Source organism: Portunus trituberculatus, chromosome 9 (genome assembly GCF_017591435.1).
Source record: "Portunus trituberculatus isolate SZX2019 chromosome 9, ASM1759143v1, whole genome shotgun sequence".
Lineage (NCBI taxonomy): Eukaryota > Metazoa > Arthropoda > Malacostraca > Decapoda > Portunidae > Portunus > Portunus trituberculatus.
The window spans coordinates 3,377,501-3,401,313 of NC_059263.1; the positions used below are offsets into that span (position 1 = coordinate 3,377,501).

General features: G+C 42.9%; 4 protein-coding genes across 6 annotated transcripts; all 4 read left to right on the forward strand.

The window, feature by feature from the left end:
- Positions 1 to 728: 728 nt before the first annotated feature.
- On the forward strand, positions 729 to 6,706 carry LOC123501605 (EGF domain-specific O-linked N-acetylglucosamine transferase-like). Of its 2 annotated transcripts, none has more exons than XM_045250539.1 (13): positions 729 to 894; positions 1,905 to 2,081; positions 2,230 to 2,323; positions 2,487 to 2,599; positions 2,710 to 2,858; positions 3,132 to 3,298; positions 3,636 to 3,733; positions 3,859 to 3,955; positions 4,186 to 4,265; positions 4,389 to 4,598; positions 5,031 to 5,164; positions 5,513 to 5,615; positions 6,280 to 6,706. In XM_045250539.1, the coding sequence occupies exons 2-13, from the start codon at positions 1,911 to 1,913 to the stop codon at positions 6,454 to 6,456; spliced, it is 1,593 nt and encodes a 530-aa protein (XP_045106474.1). In that variant the 5' UTR covers positions 729 to 894; positions 1,905 to 1,910; the 3' UTR covers positions 6,457 to 6,706. The 2 variants fall into 2 exon arrangements, with proteins under 2 accessions (XP_045106474.1, XP_045106475.1); XM_045250540.1 differs by lacking the exon at positions 729 to 894 and adding an exon at positions 1,002 to 1,392 and having other exon boundaries at positions 6,280 to 6,680.
- A 2,568-nt stretch (positions 6,707 to 9,274) lies between these two features.
- Positions 9,275 to 11,350, forward strand: LOC123501499 (oligosaccharyltransferase complex subunit ostc-B-like). The gene is made up of 4 exons (XM_045250352.1): positions 9,275 to 9,474; positions 10,044 to 10,117; positions 10,507 to 10,724; positions 11,105 to 11,350. The coding sequence occupies exons 1-4, from the start codon at positions 9,333 to 9,335 to the stop codon at positions 11,121 to 11,123; spliced, it is 453 nt and encodes a 150-aa protein (XP_045106287.1). The 5' UTR covers positions 9,275 to 9,332; the 3' UTR covers positions 11,124 to 11,350.
- A 655-nt stretch (positions 11,351 to 12,005) lies between these two features.
- Positions 12,006 to 16,960, forward strand: LOC123501498 (E3 ubiquitin-protein ligase TRIM9-like). 2 transcript variants are annotated; one of them, XM_045250350.1, is made up of 8 exons: positions 12,006 to 12,362; positions 12,485 to 12,628; positions 12,772 to 12,876; positions 13,278 to 13,594; positions 14,042 to 14,228; positions 14,378 to 14,514; positions 14,921 to 15,035; positions 15,730 to 16,960. In XM_045250350.1, the coding sequence occupies exons 1-8, from the start codon at positions 12,306 to 12,308 to the stop codon at positions 15,898 to 15,900; spliced, it is 1,233 nt and encodes a 410-aa protein (XP_045106285.1). In that variant the 5' UTR covers positions 12,006 to 12,305; the 3' UTR covers positions 15,901 to 16,960. The 2 variants fall into 2 exon arrangements, with proteins under 2 accessions (XP_045106285.1, XP_045106286.1); XM_045250351.1 differs by having other exon boundaries at positions 12,007 to 12,362; positions 13,290 to 13,594.
- A 183-nt stretch (positions 16,961 to 17,143) lies between these two features.
- On the forward strand, positions 17,144 to 23,018 carry LOC123501497 (chondroitin sulfate synthase 2-like). Its single transcript, XM_045250349.1, has 11 exons — positions 17,144 to 17,992; positions 18,180 to 18,331; positions 18,725 to 18,880; positions 18,997 to 19,133; positions 19,457 to 19,562; positions 19,686 to 19,852; positions 20,083 to 20,214; positions 20,601 to 20,706; positions 20,958 to 21,188; positions 21,406 to 21,556; positions 21,998 to 23,018. The coding sequence occupies exons 1-11, from the start codon at positions 17,302 to 17,304 to the stop codon at positions 22,303 to 22,305; spliced, it is 2,337 nt and encodes a 778-aa protein (XP_045106284.1). The 5' UTR covers positions 17,144 to 17,301; the 3' UTR covers positions 22,306 to 23,018.
- Positions 23,019 to 23,813: the final 795 nt, after the last annotated feature.

Below are 23,813 nucleotides of genomic sequence, written 5' to 3' on the forward strand. Positions count from 1 at the left end.
ATGGTCTCGGCCTGGGTTCTTTTTATCCGTTTGTCTGTGTTTTAATGTTGATTTAGATGTGAGTTATAATCTGTCTGTTTTTGTCTTTATAGATGTAGGTTTGAGTTATACAGATTATTTGTCTGTCTGTTAATTTGAGTTTTCTCCGTCATGGCTCTGTTTGCATATGTGTATTTCATTTATAGCGTCCTTTTTTTCTGTCTGTTTTTGGATTATTAGAGTTAAACCTTTCGCAACGGCTAAAACATTGAACTGAGAGGAAAGAAACATCCTCTCTTCTCTGAAGACACCCTTGAAGAGTTCAACAACTTCTACTAGAGCTGGATCTTAGAAGTAGCGGATATATGACCCATAACTATTTGAGGGTGTGGCCTTTGTGGTGACTATGGAAACAGGAGCTGGTGGGGAAGGACAAGAATAACGAGACCGGAAGCATGAGCAGGTGTTGAGGTCTGTGGCCTTGAGTAGCGATGAGGGTTGGTCAGTCACGACGCACTACGGACTGACTGGGAGGCGAAGCGATCCTCACACTGACAGAGATGCTGATTGGCCGATAAACATCATCTTAATTCACCCACAATGCATCCTTTGATTACCTTCCTTTCCTACCAGTATTTCCAGTGGATTATGGAGTGTTAGGGCCCTGTGATAGGTGGTGCTGGGTGGATGGCACGGGGTAGTTTTAGTGATGGAAATAGGGGTGTGCTACGGGCGGCGGCGAATGGCAACACTGGTGACAAGCTACTAGACTTCCCACATGGAGACCACCTGTACCTGAGCATTGGCGCTGAGTTTGTGCCGCTGGGGATGTCACACCGCATGGCCTGCCCCTGGGTGCTGTGCTAGGGGCGTGAAGTGCCTGTCGGTCAGTGGGGCGAGGAAGAAAGCTGAGAGGTGAGTGAGTGAATGAAATGAGCGGGACGATAGGGTAGGTAAGCACAGAGGAGCGGTTGTCTGTGTGAGTAGTGAGTCTGCCTCCTCCTCCAGGCCATGGGTTATGTACCGTCGCCCACACATCCGCTGCTCTCACCGAACACGGCCTAAACGGGACTATGGGAGTGGCTGGTTAGGTACACGTGGGCTGTCTAACCCGTACTCTTTCATGGCACTCTCCCAGGGGCAGCCCACACGTTGCCGCGCTAACCCGCCAAGCTGCCAGCTCCTGAATTGCGGCATCAGTGATACAAAGCCAAAGCCGGTTAGAGACATAGCAGTGTGTGAATCAAGGGTGTCATGGCAAAGATGCACCAGTGACACAAGTTGGCACGTGTCCATAAACCAGTGTGAGTCACGGACACTTGTTGCCCCGCTTACCTGCTGACCTCCGCCCACAATCATCTCTCCTGTCAAGACCCCTCTGACCACTGAAGCACTGAACCACTATTTCTAACTGTAAGACGAGTTGTTATATTGGCTTCCACCACTTCATTTGTTGAGCAGAAAGCAGTAGTAGTGTTCCATTACAGTGTGTGTATCAACCCTAATAGTTCTGAACGTGGTTACCTCAGAGTGATATATTTGTGATAAGATTGGAAAATGTTGTGTGCTTTACTACCAGACTGGAAAGGGAGTGTTGTGCTGAGTGGTGCAAGTTTCACAAGGTTTCTTCTCAATGTTTAACCAAACTAGACAAAACTCAACCAAATAAAGTGAAGTAATGTGTTGTGACTATCAAGCAGTTTCCCTGTTTTGCCACACCAGCAACACCAGCCTGTCAGTGAGGGATGTGGTGTGGCAACAAGCTTGTCATGGTTTTCCTGATATCTGCTCTGCTTCACTGTTTGTCATTTGAGAATCAAAGTCACAGGTGAAAGATAATATTACACAAAGAAGATTCAGGTGTATGAAGAATGCTGTGATTAATTCTGTTTTATAATTCAAGTTTGTATCTATATCTTTCCCAGAGCAATATGAGGATGGAGTGTGTGTGGGTGTGTGTGGCAGTGGTGGTGCTGGCGCCAGGACTGCTTGGCAACCGGTGGGATCAGCTCAACCTTCACCCAGACCACATGCCGTATGTACTGGCTAACGACCGTGGCCTGGCTGAGGAGTGCCGAGCCAGCCGCACCTGTCCATTCAAGGTGAGGCAAGGCAGGTGTGTGGTGATGATGAGTCAAGGTGAAGATAACCAGGATATGATACAGAAAACACAGAACTAGGTAGCTTGCTTACTTTTGTCATCCTTCAACTTCTTATTCCTCCCATCCCACAACTGCCTCTTTTCCACAGAAATATCTTGACCAGCCAGTCTGTTGGGGATATGAGAGAGGCTGTCAGGCCACTCAAACCTACAGCAACCTTTCTTGCCCTGGGGATGCTCGTGGTGAGTACTTCTTATTCTCTCTCTCTCTCTCTCTCTCTCTCTCTCTCTCTCTCTCTCTCTCTCTCTCTCTCTCTCTCTCTCTCTCTCTCTCTCTCTCTCTCTCTCTCTCTCTCTCTCTCTCTCTCTCTCTCTCATGACATTGCTAAGTGTTTCTTCACCTCAGGATGGGTGAGTACAAAGGAGGAGCAGCTGTCCACCTTCTTCAGGCAGGCAGACTTTGGTTTTGTGCAGGAGCAGCTGAGTGAGATGAAGATGTACTGCACTCCACAGCACCCGGTGAGGGAAACACATCTGACTTTGCTGTGGTGCTGAACTGTGTCTGAATACAGTCCCATAACTCAATATTGTCTGCCTTTCACTAACTCATACCAGCGTGTGCCTTGCAGGGGGACTCGTGGCTGGAGTGTAGTGACCACCTCAGGTTCTGCCAAGGGAGCAACATCTACATAGACTTCCGGCCGCTGAAGCACCGCAAGGAGCCTGTACATTACCACATAGATGTGCTGGACCATGGTCAAGTTGGGGGCCACTGCAGGTGAGGAATGGCTGGAGGGTGAAGATTGGGGAACTGTGAAGTAGAATGGAAGTGTCTTCTCATTTGTCACTCAATATATAATTTAGTTCCTGAATGTGTGTTGTTTTTAATGTATTGCTTTTTTGGGATATTTTAGTTACTGGAGTCCTTAAAAAGAGTCAGCTCTTTATAGATGTCATAGTTAGATATAAAAATTACAGTCCCTTGTAGCTGAATAATTTAATCCATATATATGTGGAAATTATAAAGAAGCATTTCACTTTCCCACATCAGCCTTGATGAGAATCGCCTGAAGTCCAACTCAGACCAGATTAGCGCCCTGCAGTCCTGGGGTCCCGAGCTGCGACACTTTGTGGAACTGGACCAGCGAGTGTGGAGAGGAGCAGCAATGTGTGACTTGTGGATAGAGACTCCAACTTATCTCATGAAAATTGATGCCAGTAAGTGCTGTGGTCAGTTCAATAGCCTAGTAGCAACAAACTCCCTGGTAGTGGCCAGTCCAGTCCAGTAGTGGTTGTGGGATAAGCCTTGTCTTCAGCTCCCACTGTTATGGTGTCACTTGATGTATTTTTATGTGTGTTGAGTATTTTGCTTCACTAGTAAGCCCTCTGATCTGCCTAGAATCTATTAATTGGTATAAACACTTGTGGTAAAGCAGAAAGTTTGGAATTTATTGCCTTCGTAAAAGCCAGTGTCACAAATGAGTGTTGTTATATTATTTTATGGTATAGATGTAGTAATGCGTTGGTGTGTCATGGCCTAACCTTTGCCTTTCAGCCGTCAACATGTACCACCACTTCTGTGACTTCCTCAACCTGTACGCCTCACAGCACCTCAACACCACCCACCACTCCACCTTTTCCTTGGACAGCCAGGTCAGTCTTCCAGGTCATGTGTCTCCCAGCCTTACCTTCAGTTTATCCATTCTTTATTGCCTCCCCTTGATGTGTCTCCTTAACTGTGAGTGTATTGATTCCTGTGTTACATATGTCCTCCACAGATCATTATTTGGGAGACTCTGGTCTACTGGAGTAACTTCAGGGCTGCCTTTGAAGCCTTCACCAAGAACCGTCTGTGGAACCTTAACGATGTAGCAGGTATGTCTCTCTCTCTCTCTCTCTCTCTCTCTCTCTCTCTCTCTCTCTCTCTCTCTCTCTCTCTCTCTCTCTCTCTCTCTCTCTCTCTCTCAGTTTTTGTTTCTTTCTAGTTTTGAGTTTTTTTTTTTTTTTTTTTTTCCCATTTGATGCTGTATAGTACTTGGGATATTTGGTCATGTTTCCACTACTGGTTTGTTGTGGCGTTAAGTGTCTGTGTCCTGGTACCGCAGGGAAGCGTGTGTGTTTCAAGCAGGTGGTGTTCCCGCTGCTGCCACGCATGATCTTCGGACTCTACTACAACACTCCCATTGTGCGTACACTCTTTTGACTTCATGTGTGTGATAAATTAAGATTCTAAAACACTTGATTCAAACTGCAACATGACTTCAACCCCTTCACACTCTCTCTCTCTTTCTCTCTCCCTCTGGTTTAGGTGTGGGGGTGTGAGGGCAGCGGTCTGTTCCACGCCTTCTCCCAACACCTGCTGCACAGACTGAGGGTGACGGAGGGTGGGCAGGCACGAGGCCCTGACCGAAGAGTCCACATCACCCTCCTCTCCCGGGACACTAAGTACAGACGCATCCTGAATGAGAGGCAGCTGATCAAGGCACTCGAGAAGAACATGACTTATGTTGTTCGCAAGGTGTGTGTGTGTGTGTGTGTGTGTGTGTGTGTGTGTGTGTGTGTGTGTGTGTGTGTGTGTGTGTGTGTGTGTGTTTCAGTGTCCTTTTGTGGGAGTGTTCCTCATTTCTTTTTATCTCTGTATTTGTTTGTTTGTTTGTTTATTTATTTTGTTTTTTTTCCTGTTTATGTTGTTTGTTTCCTTTATTTATTTGTTGTATTCTTGTTATTCTTCTCACTGCCATTTCTCTCCTTATCTTCTCTTACTGGCTCTCCCTTTTCTCTCTCGATCTCTTATGTTTACTCCTAGCTTTTCTTCTTTCTTACTTTTTTTTCCATATCCTCTCATTTCTTTTCCATCTTCTTTCTTTCTTGTTTCCTTATATTCACCTTTCCACCACCACCACCACCACCATCAATACTTCTCCCTCTCACTATAAATCTCCCCACACAGGCAGAGTACTCTCACAAGATGGACTTCCGGCTGCAGCTTCAAAACGACCAATGGACTGACATCTTCATTGGCATGCATGGAGCGGGACTCACCCATCTCCTCTTCTTGCCAGACTGGGCTGTCATCTTTGAACTGTGAGTCATCCTGTCTTCACCCATTCTTACCCTGGTTTCTCCTAACCACTTCAATACTAGGACACATTTTTTGCTTTGAGATTTGTGGACTGTTAGATAATTTTATTGACATTAGGAAAGGTCTATGGAGGTCAGAAGATTAATGGCCGCAGTCTCCACTATTTTAATCCCCACATAAATTTCTGAAGCTGTATAAAATCACCAAATAGTAAATAGAAAGAATATGGAAATGCATCATGGTACTGAAGAGGTTAAATTGTGAGGTGAGGTTCCATTCTACATACTTGTCATTTATCAACAGTTAGTTACCCTTACCTTACCTGTGTCCTGTTACTCTTTGGTTTCCAGGTATAACTGTGGAGACGCCAACTGCTATCAGGACCTGGCTCGTCTAAGGGGGCTCAAGTATCTAACCTGGCGTGATCTCTCCAAGCTGACCCCTGAGGATGAGGTGGGTGCAGGTGGTCACTGTGGTATGTCTTTGCAGTCTCCTTAGTCTCTGATGTTATGTTCATAGGAAAGTTGACAGAAATGTGAATGTTAAAGGTAGTGTGTGTGTGTGTGTGTGTGTGTGTGTGTGTGTGTGTGTGTGTGTGTGTGTGTGTGTGTGTGTGTGTGTATTTACCTAGTTGTAGTTTTACGGTGCCCAGGCGTTACGCTCGTGTGACCCTGTCTCCATATCTACATTTTTGTCCAACTTTACTTTAAAGCTATGCACACTCCTTGCTGACACTACATCTTCATTCAGGCTATTCCATGCCACTATACTGTGTGTGTGTGTGTGTGTGTGTGATTCTTGCAAAAAAGGAGAAGAAAAGATAGTTTAATAGTTAACTTGTATATTTATCGACTTGTTAAGCTAATCATTTCTTCATCTGTCTTCCTCTTTTATATCTTATCTCTTTCTTCTTTTCTTGTCTTCCTTTACTCATCCCTTTATTCCATACATACTTCCTTTCCTATCCTTCCCAATTTTCATCTGTTTATGCTTCCTTCTTCCTTCTCTTTCTTGTTCCTTTCTTACATTCTCCATCCTTTTCAAAATCCATCCATGTCATTCACCTTCCTCTTCTGTACCCTTGCCATTCACTCCTTTCCTTCCCTCTACTCCACAGGGTCACCATCCAGACGGTGGTGCCCACAAAAAATTCACCAACTACAAATTCAACGTGGATGAGTTTCTGGCGTTGGTGAGTGAAGGAGCAGCCCACGTCATGTCTCACGAGAGCTGGAGGAACCTTCACCCACCCATCACCCTCTCACCGCCTCCACTTGGCCGTCAGGAGTTATGAGGGGAAAGGGAAGGGGAGGTAAGGGGTAGTGTGTGTGTGTGTGTGTGTGTGCGCTGGGTTGTGATTTGTGTTTTAGTAATGGATTGATAAGATGAGTTTGTCTCGTCTTGTCTTTATCTCCGTCTGTGTTTTCTTTGTGTCTTTTTTGTCTCTTTTTTTTATGATTATTTTGTATTTATTTATTGTCCTGTGTATTATTGTAGTTTTCTCTTATTTAACTTTTATTGTATTTTGTTATCAGTGTTGTGTGGGGTTTTTTTTAATGTTTTGCCTTTTGATTCTCTCTCTCTCTCTCTCTCTCTCTCTCTCTCTCTCTCTCTCTCTCTCTCTCTCTCTCTCTCTCTCTCTCTCTCTCTCTCTCTCTCTCTCTCTCTCTCTCTCTCTCTCTCTCTCTCTCTCTCTCTCTCTCAATGTACTTACCTGATTTACTCACTGCCATGGCAAAATATGGCGCCGTACTTAACTCAAACAGTGTGATGGGAAGTGATGCACAACAGAAGCTTTACAAAATGATTACTTAAGGAGAAACACGTCTGGTTGTGTGTGTGCATGTACTTAGTGGTCGTCCAGAAAGCTGTGATGTGATGTGCAGTGATGTGGTACTTTATAAACACAGGAAGAGTGCTGTGAAGTGGTGTGGTACATGTGTTGTGGATATAAGGGTGAGGTAATGTTGTGGTGGTGGTGAGTGTTGTGAGGTGTAGTGAGGTACTTAAGCTTCTCATAGCAAGATAGAATTGTACCATAGAAAATACTCTGAGATGCAAGATTCAGTTTCTTTTTTCTAGTTAGAATCATATAGAACTATAATTGTGAAGTGAAGTGTTATCCAGTGTTCTTATGTGTAAGAATAAAACAAATAGTGTAGGAAAATTATATGAAATGGAGTAATAGCCTTTCCTTTGAGGCAGAAATATAAAGAAATTATATTGAAGAATGTTGTGAAGTGCAATAATATTCAGAATATTTTTGTAGCAATTTTCAAGAACTGTTTCCACTGAATCAAACCTTTAAGCACCAACAATACAATTTATCTATTTATTTATTTTATTTTTATTTATTTATTTTTATTTATTTTATTTATTTTTTTTCATTTTATTTTATTTTATTTATTTTTTTTTTTATTTTATTTTATTTATTTATTTATTTTTTTTTTTTTACAGTTAAAATGAGACATTTATATTGAAGCAGAACACTGTGAAATGCAAATTATATATTGTTTTACACTAAGGATGAAACACAATTTGGATAAACAAAATAGTATAATCATTGAAACACAAATAGGTGATCTGTCTCCTAAAAATATTTGTTAATAGATACACACAATATATTTTACCTCAGATTGTGTGTTAGAAACTAATATTCTACATGTATTTTATCTCAACTAAATTATTGATGATTCCTCTAATGCAAGACTAAATGTGTGTTGGGGAATTATTATCTTTTGTAGCAAACTAAATCATGTTCCTGGGATGGTGTCGAGAGAGAGTTGTTACTTGTTTGTAATGTCTGATTGGTGAAAGTCTGTGGCAGGACTTTGTGGTGGTGGTGATGATAATGTGGAAGTTGGTATGTTGGTGATAAGGAAGGAAGATACAGAGAAATGACATGACCTTCATCAGGGACTGTATTCTTTTATCAAACTGTGTGTGTATTTACTGTCGCTACCATTTGATTTTATGTCAGTATATTTATACCTTGTGACTCTTCTCTGGATTGTGGCTGTGTGAACCTAAACATTCCAGCATCTCATCTCATCTCAGCTGCTTGTCACTGGCGCTATAGTGGAAGTAACGAGAGTTTTCAAGGCTGTTTTTATGTCTGGTGACAGTTTTTACAAAGATTCTGTACTCAAGATGGACCCTAGGAAGTTACTGGGTTTTTATTTATTATTTTTTTCCTATTTATTTATATTTTTATGGAAGAGGGGAAGCTGGCCAAGAAAAAAAAAAAAAAGCCCACTTGAATGCCAGTTGTCTAAAAGATTAATCATTTGTCTAACCATTGCTGTGGCCTTTTGAAAGAGTCTTGGTAAAAGAACGAAGGATTTCAGAATGAGGCCCTGTATAGTTTATTGAGTGATGTATGGGAGGTGTGACAAGAACTGAGCCTATGGTGGAGTGTGGGTGATTGTGCTTCCATAAGGTAATAAAAACAGCCCTTAACTCAGGGCTGCAGACTCATCAGTTGTTTTATTATGTTATTGCCTTTGGATGGATTGAGGTGTTTCTATAAAGTGAATAGTAAGGTGCCTTTTCAGTTCTAAGAGTTTATTATTTCTTAGAAGTTCTGCCCATTACCAGCGGAGTTAGCTGGCAAGTTACGTGCTATCCAAGGAAAAAGTGTCGCACATTTCATAGGCAGAAGGCTGTAGTTGAAGCGACACTCGACTGTCAGCGAATATACCTACTACTACTACTACTCTCTCTCTCTCTCTCTCTCTCTCTCTCTCTCTCTCTCTCTCTCCTGTAAAGAGTCATGATAATTATTTGCCTCGCTGTAATTTATGCTAACACTTGACTTATCATTTCCATAAAGCCTGAAGGTTTTCGTTACAGTGGTCTGGGGTTGGCGTCTTGACGCAGTCGCTGTAACTGTAAACGGAGATGTGTTAGAATAAATTGCATGAATAACTTGATGTGTCTCGCTCCATGTAAACGCAGCCATAAATCACAATAACCCAAAAAATAAACAATAAAAACAATTAGACGCATGATCCTTGCAGGGAGACGCGTTGATACCCCCCATTGGCCAGCTGGCGACCAATCGTAAGCCTTGACTCATAATGAACAAGACTGCCAACCAATGGGAGGGAATGATGCGAGAGTCCTGGGCGGGTCCTTGTTGAGGCTGCAGAGGAGGAGGAGGAAGTCAAGATGCTTGATTTTGTGTACGGCCTTCCCTTCGTCGTGCTTGAGTTGCCGCGGCTCAAGCTGAAGAAGCCATCATGGGTCACAGTGCCCTCCCCCATGACGGTGTTCGCCTTCATCCTTCTCTCCTACTTTCTGGTGACCGGCGGTGAGTGGCCAGTGTGAGAGGCGCCGGGCACACCTGTCATCACACACACACGGCGCAGTACATCTGACACCTGCAGGCTTTAGATAGGATTGGGTAGAGTTACAATGCATGAGGTAAAATGTAGTGCATCATTTATTACCTCACACCCGGCGCCCCGCACGTCATCCCCCCTTCATACATACAAATGTTTGTCAATTTGGTGGAATTGTAGCTTTGGATGATACTGAATTAATGTTTCCATCTGAGGGATAATTAATGTAAGTTGGTATTAATTGAACTCTTTGGTATCCCTGCTGGTTCCTTCACTGTTTAGAATCGAAAACTAATAATTATTTTGCCCGGGAGTAGTATCAGACTTGATATCTTCGATGTAGACTCGAAAACTAATGATAATTTTACCCAGGAGTAGAATCATAAAATTAACACGCAAACATTATTTCCACAATACATTTTTTTCTATATTGTTCTGGTACTGAATGTTTTCATCATTACTGCTGTATCTTTCCCAACTGTTGACCTTTTCCTGCTCCAGCCAACACTAACCTGCTCCCTCCCTGCTGCTCCCCCAGGCATCATCTATGACGTGATCGTGGAGCCTCCCAGCGTTGGCTCCACCACAGATGAACATGGACATTCCCGCCCAGTGAGTACTCTGAAGCGCCTGTATGTCTTGTAATGTATCCATGAACCACTTTGTCAGTCATTTATCTTCCTCTTCTCATCTCCTTTCCTCCACTGAACCTTGCATATCCCTTCCTTTGATCCCTATTTTTATCAGAATCCACTACTGGAACTCCCTGGCCCTGCTTCTCTATTTCCAACTTCCTACAACTACTTCATTTAAGAGGAAGGTTTCTAGGCATTTCTCCCTTTCTATTAGCTAACTCTTTTCAAACTGCAAAGGGACTGGCAACTAAGTGGGCCTTTTCTTTTTTGTGTTTTATTGTTCTTGCCCAGCTTTCTCCTCTTACATAAAAAAAAGAGAAAAAACAAATGTATTTCCACTTCTTAATCACTACCTCCCACTTCCAGGTCGCCTTCATGGCCTACCGTGTGAATGGCCAGTACATCATGGAGGGTCTGGCGTCCTCCTTCATGTTTGCCCTGGGTGGCATCGGCTTTATCGTGCTGGACCAGACACACTCACCCTCCACGCCAAAGCTGAACCGCATCCTCCTTATCATCATTGGGTTCGCCTGCATCATCATCTCTGCCATCGCTTGCTACGCCTTCATGAAAATTAAGCTGCCGTGAGTGTGGTTCTCTCTCTCTCTCTCTCTCTCTCTCTCTCTCTCTCTCTCTCTCTCTCTCTCTCTCTCTCTCTCTCTCTCTCTCTCTCTCTCTCTCTCTCTCTCATTTTCCCCTTATATCCTCTTTCTTTCTTCACTGCCTGCAGAACAAGTTTTGGAAAAGATTAAGTTATTAGATGTGTTAATCTCCTTTATATATATATATATATATATATATATATATATATATATATATATATATATATATATATATATATATGTGTTAAAGAAAGCCCAAGGAAAGGTACTTCATATGCTTTCTTTTATTGTCTAACTTAAATTAATTGGACTCCTATTTATTACTCATTCACTTGTTCCACTTATTTTAATCTCTTTTTCAGAGGATACCTTATGAGCTGAGAAGTGGATGAGAACAAGCCACCATCACTTCTCTTCCATGCATCTGTGGCAGACCAGATCAGTTTAGTTATTTTGTTTTCATGGTTGCTATCTACCACCACCTGTTTTCCATTCTTTTTTGCTCTCTTTTTCTTTACAAATAATACAGGACTGAAAAGATGTGATTTGTTGAGGTGCAGTGGGGTTCTATTGTGCTAACTGTTTGTGATAATAAAAGGGGAATTAAACCACTGTGTATGTATGACCTTCCCTTGTAAACCATTTGACCGTTTCATATGTGTGTGAGTATAATTTGCCAGGGTTAGCAATCAATTACTGGACTCGATTGTCAGCTTGTATTCTTCCAAGAAAAAAAAGTCATTGTGTACAGAACATAATATTATCAATGTGTAAGATTGATGTCATTTACACACTACAGATCACATCATCAAGTAGTTAATGTTGAGCCAATAGACAGAGATAAATGAAAAGTAGTATGGATAGGGTAGTTATATGTAATATACTGGGAAGTGAGAGTGTGTGTAACAGTGTACTTATCTGTGACCAGCAGTGCATTGTGTAGCTTTTACATTTATCATTGTTCACTCAATAATTTTTTTTGTGACCCATCTCTTTGCTCTTGCATGGATTAATTTTGAAGGCAACACAGTAGTAGGTCATGCAAAAACAGTTTGGTGATAAGTAACTGAATGATTGGTTTGCCTCATTATTTATCATTATATTTATCCAGCAACTATTTTGTAATGGGCAGTTTTATTTATGAATCACTTTTCATATAAATTTGTGGAGGGTTATAATTGTTATGAGAGAGTGATGAGCAGTGTGTATCATGCATGGAAAATTTTTATCAGCTCATCCTTGATAAGATAACATTGTGATATGTACAGGAACAGAACATATCTTGGCCGGCTGTGTGCGAGACGTACAGATGAAGAGGCATGGAGAGAATTTTCAGTAAAGCTGTTTATTGATGACAATACAAAACAATTTTAGAAGACAGAAAAGTTCTGCATGCATACAATAAGTTGACTTGCTCTGTAAGGTGTCCAAGTGAAAAGGCACATACAGGATTCACAGTAAAGGGTTCATTGACTGGAGGAGATAAGTCACAAAAGAGGTGGAGGTTCTGCACGTTTGACAACTCAGCATTCAGTGCATGAACAACCAGTCTTTGGAGGAGTAATGGAACAGGAAGAGACTTGTCCCACATTGGACCACAATACCATGGAGAATGACAAGGTGAGTGAAGGAACCAGCATGCACTCGCACCTCCTGCTGAATTGACAACTTTGGTGAAGGAAACAAAGAAGAGACCACTGTGCTATAACTCTCTCTCTCTCTCTCTCTCTCTCTCTCTGCAGGAGGCACTGGACTGCCCTGTGTGCCTGGAGACATACAACGAGGGTCTGAACACTCCCAAGATGATGCCATGCCTCCACACACTATGCGCCTCCTGCATTGCCAACCTCACTTCTACCGTTGCTGAGCAGACCAACCCATTCCTGGTACTTAACTGGGCAGCTAGCATATGCCTGTTCAAAGCTCTCACAATAAGATGCCAAGTCAGGTTTGCTAACAACAAAGTAAAGTAGGAGTCACATAAATTTGTATTGCACTTAGTGTGTGTTATGATTCTAATCTCTTACAGGACAACACTACACCCCGAGCAGGACCAGAGTCTAGTTTCCGCCTTGCCTTCTCCAGATTTGCCTCCCAGCCTGATCTGACATACATGAATGGCAGAGAAAGCTTGGTAAGACGAGGGAAAACTGTCTGTCTTGTTCATTTCAATACATTTCCTTCACGCATTGGTATCATAGATTATGTTCCAAAAGAATCCACTAGAATTTTCTTTTTTATCATTTAACAGGCTCCAGCAAAATAATCAATCTGATAGCAATACTTGTGTTGAATGTGGTAAAGAACTGAGGTTGGTGTAGGAATGGCAGGGGACCTCACACACTCATTACTGCAGAGATCATGTAGCACCACTGGGAAAGAGAAGAGAGACTGGGAGAAAGGTAGAGTCAGGTGGGCAAGAGAGATGTTATGGGGAAATGACTAGATTATATAGAGAACATGACCATGCTAAAGAACAGAGCATGGTTAAGGAGTGATGGGAGACACAAACTCAACTTGACCAATGTGACACAGACCAACCAACAGCATGGTCACCACCCACCACTGAGACGTGTGGCCGGCCAGGGACCAATATCACCAACAACACCACCACCAGCATCACGGAACTCACATGATCCATCACCTCCAACATTGACTCCACCCAGCCCACACCCATCCCTGCCACACAAACCAAGGCTCAGCACCGTGAAGCGGCCTGAGGTGAGCCCCCCGCTGCCCCCAAAGCCAGGAGGTGCAGCCCAAGCCCCTGAGCCACATATACCAAGGGATGTCATTGTGCAGTGCCCCCTGTGTCGCTCTGAAGTCAGCACTAGTAAGCTACAAACAAATAGGTGAGATTTTGCAGTGTTCTATCTTGTTTTTTGCCTCCTTAGCTTCTTCATTATTTTAGCTATTTTTCTTTTGTTTTATAATGAATTTTGTATCTCATTGTACCTTTTCTGTATATGCTTTTCTTCTTAGAGCTTTTCTGTCTAATACTCATCTCTCATTTATTTTCTATCTTTTATATTCATTCAGCATTTGATTATTCCTCATCACATATTCCTCATCTGGTCCTCCTCTTTTATCTCTCCATCCTCATCCTCATCATTTCTGATTGTACCCTCATCATTTACCTCTTTCTTTTAGCTCCTTATCTTCATCTAAACCACACTTACCTTCCTATTCTTCCTCCAGGTATCAACATTGCTCACTTCACTCCTTCCCATTCTCCCACCAGCTTCTCACTTATCCTCACCTGAAGCACACCTACTCTACCTTCTCATTTCTCCCATCAGGTATGTACTGGCTCACATGAGAGATCTGGCTCGGCTATCCCTTCTGTCACCCATCAGTCCCTTCCCAGCTCCAACCAGCAGCCAGTACCCACACCCCTCTGCACCAAACGAGGAGTACTGGTGTGAAGACTGCAAGCAAGTGGCCACTGATACTTGCAGTCAACACAAACTCCTGCTATTCTCAGAGGTAATGGTTTGTTTTTGAGTGACTTTTTTTTTTCTTTACAGCATCAATAGCAAGAAAAACCCTTGAAAACATAAGCCTTTGAAAATAACCCAGAAAAGAGCATGAAGCAGTTTAAGATAAAGAAGTCTGTGTTCTTTCATATTCCTCAGTGGCTGGAGACTCAGAAAGCCACCCTGGAGAGCTTACAGATGGCATTGGAGGACCAGCTGACCCAACACACCACTTACATTGAGGAAGTCAGGGTAGCAATGAAGGGTATCTATTATGCTCTCAATAAAGCTACCAAGTGAGTGAGAAGAGACAGTAATGCTCTCCTTCACATGTTGAGAGAGAGAGAGAGAGATTGATTGATTTCTACTAACAAAACAAAATTTCTTCCACTTTCCAATATTAGTCTATTTTGTGCTACCTTTCTATTTTCCACACCCTCTCTGCCTTGTCTCCTTTTTATTATTTTTGTCTTCCATGTCATCTTTTCTTAATTCTTGCTGTTAATGGCAGCCCTGTTTTTTTTTTTTTTTTTTTTTTTTGGTCTTTTTTTTTCCTTCTTATTTTATACTTCTCTGTCTGTCCTGCCTTTTTTCATTAGTTCTCTCTCTCTATACTACTACCTTCTTGTACCACTGACGTAGGTTGTCATATTATGTCTATTTTAATTTAATCGGTAGCAACTAATGATAATCTGGCACCAGGTTTATGTGGGAGATGAACAAGAAGGTGGAGGATTACAAAGAGGAGTTAAAGAGTCAGCCTCCCATCTCAGCCACAGCCTGCCCGAGGGAGATTGGAGAGGAACTCATGGGAAAGGTGAGAGAGAGAGAGAGAGAGAGAGAGAGAGAGAGAGAGAGAGAGAGAGAGAGAGAGTTTCATGTCCACTGAAAATGTTAGTTATAACAGTGCAAATTGTTTCCCCTGCTAATCAAGAATATGAGTATTATACCTGACTTATCAGTGTAGTAATAGACACCTTGAGGTTTGCCTAGTGGCCCTAATATGTACATGTTCATGTTCAAAAGCTTTGCACTTATCTCTTATCATATCGATAGTTATCTCTCAGCCAGGAAGTGTACATGTGGCCTTTGGTACTGGTTCATAATGTGTATATCTTAAAAAAAAATTAAGTTTGCTGTATGTATATGGGAATTTGTATTGTATGACTATTATTGCATTGACTGCTACAAGTTGATTTATCCATTTATATATTATTTCTCTTGTTTTTATCTTTGCATTATTTATAATATCTAATTATGACAAGGATAAAGCAGGAAGTGAGGAAAATATAATAAAGACATATATCTAAGTAACATAAATCACCATATAAAGATATTCACTATTCATGAAGGTGGTGTACTGTATTTAGACATACAGTAAATGTGCCATGCAGAACACTGAGACCATAGATATCAAGGAATAAGACAATAAGACAGTCCCTATAATACGTAAGGCTAGAGCGAAGATAATGCATATTCGAGTTCATGATGGAGATATGCACATCATTCAGGTGACGCAGCTGGAGCAGCTGGCGAAGAAAGTATCCGAGGAAAACTTTATGGAGGGCGATAATGAGGTGATGTTGACCTTCAAGGTGCCACAGCAGCAGATCTTCATTCGCACCACCAACCCAAACTACGCCATCGTCCTCACCATAGCTGATGGCCACGCCAACGTCTGACGATCAGACCAGGCAGGTTAACGTGGCCTTTGAAACTGGTAACTACGTTAGACTCTCTCAGATCAGAGAGAAAACTGAGTTAATTATGACATTGAGAGAGAGAGAGAGAGAGGAGGAGGAGGGGGGGAGAGAGGGAGGGAGATATACATGCATATATAAGCAACTTCCTTGATAATTCATCGCCAGAGAATTGACCTGAAAACAAAATACTCATCAACAAAAGAAAAGGGGAGAGTTTACCGCAAAACCTGCAACTGAGAGAGAGAGAGAGAGAGAGAGAGAGAGAGAGAAACCAGCCAGCCGAGGCGTGACAGTGAATGTTTCAGCAACCCCGCTTTATGAAGTCCCCTTGGCGGTCCGCGCTGCTCCACTCTCCAAGACGCTCGTCGTCCTCCTTGCGTACTTCTTGTGTTGTCAAGGTGGCGGCGGGCGGGAGGTGTGGGGCGGGGACGGCAATACACGTGGCAAGGCGCTTCACTGGGGCGGCAATACACGTGGCAGGGCGCTTGCTGGGAGGCTGGCGGGGACGTGGCTCAGCGGGATGCACATGCACGAGGGGTTTATGAGGCACTGCTAGGGATCGAAGGCGCGTCGCTCTCCAAACGTTCTTTGCCTCCTTGCGTCCGTGAAACACGCACGCACACACCGAGAGAGTAATCATTCTCTGGCCTTGGTGTGCACTGTATATTTCTATTATTTATGAATCCCTGTTGGGAGTCCGAGCTCCAGTATGCTCATACGTTCGTTCTCTCTCTCTTTCTCCTCTTCCTCCTCTCTTGATATGTGTGTGTGTGTGTGTGTGTGTGTTAGTTACTTCCTTCACAAGCTCACCTCCCTTCCCTTGCTTGTATGATGTATGTATAGCAGGAGGTGGCAGATGCGTGTGACCTTCATGGGGAGGGGGGGGGGCGGTAATTAGAGCATGTGAAGGAGAGCTAAAAACTATGGTATAATGTATGTTGTGTGTACGTACCAAGGCCGGAGGGAGATTTGATATTACGGCTGCTGGCATCATCCATTTCACTTTCATGCATGTCTTTTTTTTTTTTTTTTTTAGTTATTTTCAAAGTGGTAATTATGTTATATTAGTTATATCTACTGTAAGTGTGATGATTATTAATGATAATGTAAATATTGCACAATAAAGTATGAAAATAAATGGTTATTTGTGACTGGAAGGCTGATATAATGTGACATTTAAAACTGGGTTATCCACGGTGAAAGTAACGGGCGGGTTGTTTACTCTTCACTCCCACTTCTTGATGCTGGGTGAGGAAACGGAAACTTCGTAATCTGTGGTGCTTTACCCTTTAATTTACTCACTGGAAGTCTCGGAAAGAAGATAAGAGAGGAATAAGCCCTCCATCACCAGATAACCCCCGAGATAAGGTTCTAAACGTGATGAGCTTCGGTGTGAGGTCCCTCTTGGTGCACGGCCGACAAAGCACCTCTCTTATCATCGGCCTATGTGTGGGCATCTCCCTCAGCCTCATCCTCACCCCATACCTAGAGGAGGACTGCTCTGGGGGCCTGTCTCATGAATTACTTGGCGGGGTGAGAGTTGGCAATTTGCGGGACCTGAGAAGTAGCGGCCCGGCAGAGGAGGAAGACTATGAACCGCGTATTATCCTCAAGAGCTACAGCAAGGAGGAACTAGCCAAGCCTGAGAAGCCCGAGAAGTTACTAAGACCCCGCTACTATGCCACGGAACTGGGGATCAGGGAGAAGCTACTGGTGGCGGTGGTGTCGAGCAAGGAGACGGCTAGTTCCTTTGGTGTTTCCATAAACCGCACCTTGAGTCACTATGTGGATAAACTCATCTTCTTCATCGATGGTTTTGGCACCAAGAAGATGGGACTCAACATTCCTATCGTGGGGTTCAAGGATGAGAAGCCACTGATAAAGGTGTTCCGCATCCTCTCCTATCTCAACGAAAACTATCTCAATGAATATGACTATTTCTTCCTGGTGTCTGATCGCACGTATGTTCATGGGAGGCAGCTGGTGAGGATGGTGCAGCGACTCAGCATCAGCAGGGCAGTGCATATGGGCCACCTCCTGGACCACCCTGGTGCTCTCTACTGCTCCCTAGGTAGGTCATGTGTAAATGATTCACCAATTACAGTGCATGATTCTACATAGTCTCTCCATTGTGTGCCACCCCCCCCCCTATCTCTCTCTCTCTCTCTCTCTCTCTCTCTCTCTCTCTCTCTCTCTCTCTCTCTCTCTCTCTCTCTCTCTATTGAAAGTGGAGTGACAGGCTGGTGTCCCCCTGCCAGATGCCGGCATTGTGTTGAGTCACTCCGTGTTGCGCCGAGTGGCAGGACAGCTCAGCTGGTGCACCCGCAACACTTACTCTGACAGCGACACAGACAACCTGGGGCGCTGCATCCTACATGCTGTGGACCAGCCCTGTGTGTCTAGCCTGCAGGTGAGGGAGGCACAGTGTTACTATGGTTGCTTAGAGAAACTTAGCAGGTTCTTTGAAGATTCTTGATTTTAGATCTTTTTGTGTAATAAAATATTAGAATCACATCTGTAAATTGTAAGGAGATAAGAAATGGAATAATGTATCCCTCCTGAATGTTGCTTTCCTCTGACACCTTCACACTATTATCTTGTTCAGTGAAGTCACGAATCTCGATCAATCTTGTCTCCATATATTGCATCTTGATTGCACCACCAAGAACCACAAGTCACATATCTCAATCAAATTACACAAATATTGATTGCTATTGTTTGTCATCTGCATGTTGATAATATTTTTTTAATTGCTTTATATGAGTTGTGTCAGACCATGCTTGAATGTCACTGTGCTCACCAGGGCCAGCATTACAACAGCTACAGACTCAGGGAGGACGTAGAAGTGGTGTCTCACTTGCAGCTGGTTGGGGGAAGCTCCCTCGTGCAGGAGTCCATCACTGTCACCAATGTACCTGAGGCCAGTGACATGTTCTCCATCCATATATACTTCCTGCAGGTAAACTATTAGTGTTTTGTCTCAGTTATGCTATTCCTGCTCCATCAAACCCATCTTTGCTTAATAGTCCCCATCACTTACCAGTTCACCTCTCATGTCTCACCCTCACCCACCAGAATGACCTGCGCCATCTGAACCACACCATCCTGGAGTACCGACGGGAGATTGAAGCCACCAAGCCCAATGCACCAGCCATCAGGAGGGAGGAGACCTGGCCTGTGGGGTCTGTGCCGCCACACCACCCAGCCACCAGGTAATGAGGCATGGGATAAATCTCTCTCTCTCTCTCTCTCTCTCTCTCTCTCTCTCTCTCTCTCTCTCTCTCTCTCTCTCTCTCTCTCTCTCTCTCTCTCTCTCTCTCTCTCTCTCTCTCTCTCTCTCTCATGGAGTTGCCTTATTTGAATCATCTGGTCTTTTCTAGTCTTCTTTTTCTCCTTTCCAGATCACCTTTCTTTAATTCACACTCTTTGCCTTTCTTAATTCACTGCACTCCTCCTATTCTATTCATTTATAGTCTGGATACTACTTGCATTATGTTCCTGTCTCTCTATGTCTCTAACTCTTCTTGTTGGACAGGTTTGATGTGATACAGTGGGACACCTTCAATGCCACTCACTTCTTCCTGCCTGATGATTTCCACAACACTAAACCTCTCATTGGTGTCGACTTGTTGGACATCATGGTAAGAAGCAGAGATTGAAGCAGAGTTCTTTGTTGTTATTACTATTGTTATTTATTTAGTTTTTGTACTATAAGGAAGAGTAGCATGACCTTTGAACTGGCCCACCACCATTGCCTTCCTCAGAGTGTGGTGAATGCCAGCGTGGCCCACATGCACGCCAAGGCCAAGGGGCAGCTGGAGTACAAGGAGCTGGAGTATGGACACCGGCGCACTGACCCAACCAGAGGGGTGGACTACATCCTCTCACTGGTGTTCAGAGACAACACCTCAGGCCTTCGTGTTACCAGGAAGTGAGTCTGGAGTTTTCTTTTCTTTTTCTTCCTTTATATGAGAGAGGGACTGGCTAAGGGCAACAAAACTAGTGGAAAAGAAAGTTCCATGAGAGTGCTGGTCCTAGTGTGGATATTTCTTACACACACAGATACACTTTTACATCTAACTCACTCAGAACATAAGCAGGAAAGAAACCAGTGTTATAAATGTCCCTTTGCTTTCCATCTGTGGCTGTGGTGTGGTGCAGGTTACAGGGCAGCAGGCTACTCACCGAACCAGAGATCATTCCAATGCCGTACGTGACAGAGAACAACCGGCTCACCCTTGTGCTTCCCGTCGACCAGTCAGAGATTGTCGAGGCCACACAGTTTGTTCAAAGGTAGGGATATTCTCCTCTAAATAGTGTGGTGTGTGGTGCAGTAGAATTAGTCTGTGGTGTGCATTATTATGTGTAGGCTTTTTTATTTGTTACTATTGTTTATTGTTTGTATTATTTGTATTATATAAGGTTTGTTGATTAGGAAGGTGAAGTGTGGAGTGTGTCAGAAGTTAGGAGTGTTATAAAGGAGGTGTGTTCAAGTAGTGTGTGTTAATGTGGTGGTGTGTGTGTGCAGGTATGTTACTATTGCTAATGTTATTCATTGTTTGTATTATAGAATGTTTGTTGATTAGGAAAGTGGAGTGTGGAGAGTGTCAAAAGCTAGAAGTGTCTCAAAGGAAGTGTGTTGAAGGAGTGTGTGTTAATGTGGTGGTGTGTGTGTGCAGGTATGAGGCAGAGTGCATGGTAAAGGGGGAACACACATTCCTCATGTTGGCGCTGCTCTACAAGCCCGGCGTCTCCTCTGCTGGTGATGACAAGGATGTTTTCAAGGTATGAGTGAGTCTCTGTTTCATTGCATTTCATTATCATACTGCTGCTTTCATTATCATCCCTTCCTTTATCCACACAGCAGCTGAAGGACGTAGCAGTTTCTTTATTCAATTTTCTATTTAACATATCTTTTCATAGCTGTTCCTCATCCCTCATTACCTATTTCTCCATTTCTTAACCCAATTTCTCATGTAGCTTCTCTTTTACTCTCCAATTCTTAGCTTCTCATGCCTTCTTCCTCCCCCACACAGTCTCTGAAGGACCTGGCTCTGCAGTATACCCAGGAACACCACGAGGCTGGCTCAAAAGTGGGCTGGTCCATTGTGCACACCCTCGCCAGCCTCCCCTCAGAACTGGCCATCGCTGACCTGGTGCTGAGGAAGATGCAGGAAGACACGCTGGTGCTGGTGACACGCCATTCAGCTCACATCACCACCGACTTTCTCAACCGAGTCAGAATGAACACTATACTGAATTGGCAGGTGTGTGTGTGTGTGTGTGTGTGTGTGTGTGTATGTTATAGAAAGGTATATTGCAGTGTGTCGTAGTTATTAAGAAATGCTGGTGTGTGTGTTTCTCATGTATTAGGAAGATTGTGGTGATTAAAACAAAGACCCATAATTCTAATCCTTTACCCAGTCCTCCTCTACTGCAACCTTCCCCTCCTCCATCACCAACCTTCACCTCCTCCCCCACCAGGTGTTCTCTCCAGTTCCCTTCACCCAGTACCACCCGGACACAGTGAGTGACACAGAGAGCTATGCCAAGATGGACGTCAACAAGAACAATGGGAGATTTGACGCCTATAACTTTGACCATATCAGCTTCTACATTGGTGACTTCTTGGCTGGTGAGTGGAGGCTGTGATTTGCTGTTCGTTTTAGTGTGTGTGTGTGTGTCATTTATTTATATATTTGACTTATTTGATTTTGTGTGTGTGTGTGTGTGTGTCTGTGTGTGTGTGTGTGTTTATTCCATTTTTTATATTGGTTTCTAATCTCCTTGTTGTTTTGTCTATGCTCTAAAAGTTTATATATTTCTTTATTCATGTATAAGTCATCCACTTACTCAAATCAAAGTCATATTCCTCCATTCATCCACATACAAATTATCCCCATCCACTGTCCATCCATCCATCCATCCACATAGAAATTACTGATCTATCCATCCATTCATACACCCATACACCTGTTAACACAACTCTATTCACCATGTCACTCTCAAACACCACCAGCTGTAAATGCACTGCAACAAACACTAACTACACACTCCTACTCCTCCCTGACCACAGCGAGACGAGCAATGGCCGAGAGCATACCAATCATTCGCAACGAGAAGGAGCTTAGACTGGACCGGCCACAGGAGCAGGAGTTTGGGCTGTATGGTCTGTTTGTGCGTGGGTCTGACCTTCATGTGCTGAGGGCCCCCGAGGCAGGACTGAAGCTCGGGTACAGAGAGGTAGGTTGTGCCAAGAGAGCTGCCAACCAGAGTGAGCGCCTAAACGGTCTTTGTCGTCTGCAGGAGGGGCAGTCGTACGGTCTACGCAGTGAGCTGAGTAAGTTGGTGCTGGATTATATTGAAGGTGGGCAGAAGGTGTAGTGGGGTTGTTGTTGGTAGTATTGGTGTTGGCAGTGGTGCAAATTGGGGTGTTAGTTGGTAATTTTTTTGTAGGGAGTTCATATTTTGTTTTGTGTTTTTTTATTTCATTTTGTTTTTAATTGTTGGTTCTTATGTTTATTTATTATATATCTCATATGGTTTATTTAAGTTTTCTTTTATTTATTCTATTCATTTACCTTCCTGTGTTACTGTTATATATAACTCCCCTTTCTTCTACATATTTCCTTCCATTCATGTCTATTTCCACCTTCTCATATCCTTCCTGAAGTAATGCGTCTCTCATATCTATTTCTAGTCTCCATATTTTCCTACACTATTTTCTGAAGCTGTACGTCTTACTTTACATCACAATTCACCATGATAGATATAGTCGTATATCTCTATTTTTATATACACAAAGTTAGGACAATGAACAAGGTGACAGTGACAACAAGCCTCCCTCCCCTGCTATGCTGCTGGGGAGGTGTTCTTGTTACCTAGGGGAAGGTGTTGTTACTTGGTGTATTTGAAGCTGCCAGAAAAGGTCACTGCAATTAAGTCTTCCCTGTGCTGTGATACACGATTGTTTTGTGTTGTGGTTCAGTTGCTGCCACTCAAGACACTTATGTGAGAATATAGAAGTTAACTGATGTCTTCACTGTTATTATTATTGTTGTTGTTTGTGAAAATTGCAAAAAGTCCAATATACTCTTGACAGTTTTTAAGAAGTTCCTAGAGGCCACTGGAATTTTAAGGGCAAACTGTACAATTGTCTTATGTCACGTGTCACTGTTGTATTTCGCTGATGTTAAAAATTCTGTGTTTTAATGTCTGCATAATTTTTTTTTTTATATATATACTACATAAGTTTTTATGGACGGTCCTTGACACAGCCATATCATAGTGTTATTCACTCATGTTACTACTTGTTCGTGCTTGTTACTGCCTCGTTCACTCATGCTCTCTACTCAGTTACTATGTATTATGCTTTATCTTACTGTTTTTATTTAGTTTAACGTCTCTCTAGTTACTGAAGACTTTCTCATACACATCCCTTTCATTGTTCCTTTTTTTTTTTTTTTTTCTTTTTAATATCTCGGTGTGTCATTCTCTATTTCTTTACTCTTATTCTTTTGTTCCTTTTATATTTCATCTTGCATTCCTCTACTCTTTCTTTTCTTTGCTATTTCTGCTTCTTTCTCTTCACTTTTTTAATTTGTTCTATGTTGAGCCAAAGCAGTAGTAGTTGTAGCAGTAGTCTTAGTTGTAGTAGTAATTGTAGTTGGTGCAGTAAGTGTTGTTCCTTACCGATACAATGTTGCCAAAACAGTACACAGAGGCTGGGATGTATAAATGTATTAGTGTTGTCGTTGTTGTAGATTCTAGTCGCATATACATTCATACATACATACACATCATTATATTTTTATAGTCTGTGCCTTGCTTTTGTGTGTGCATGAGAGAGAGAGAGAGAGAGAAAGAGAGATTTAGTCAGTCGGTTAGAGGCA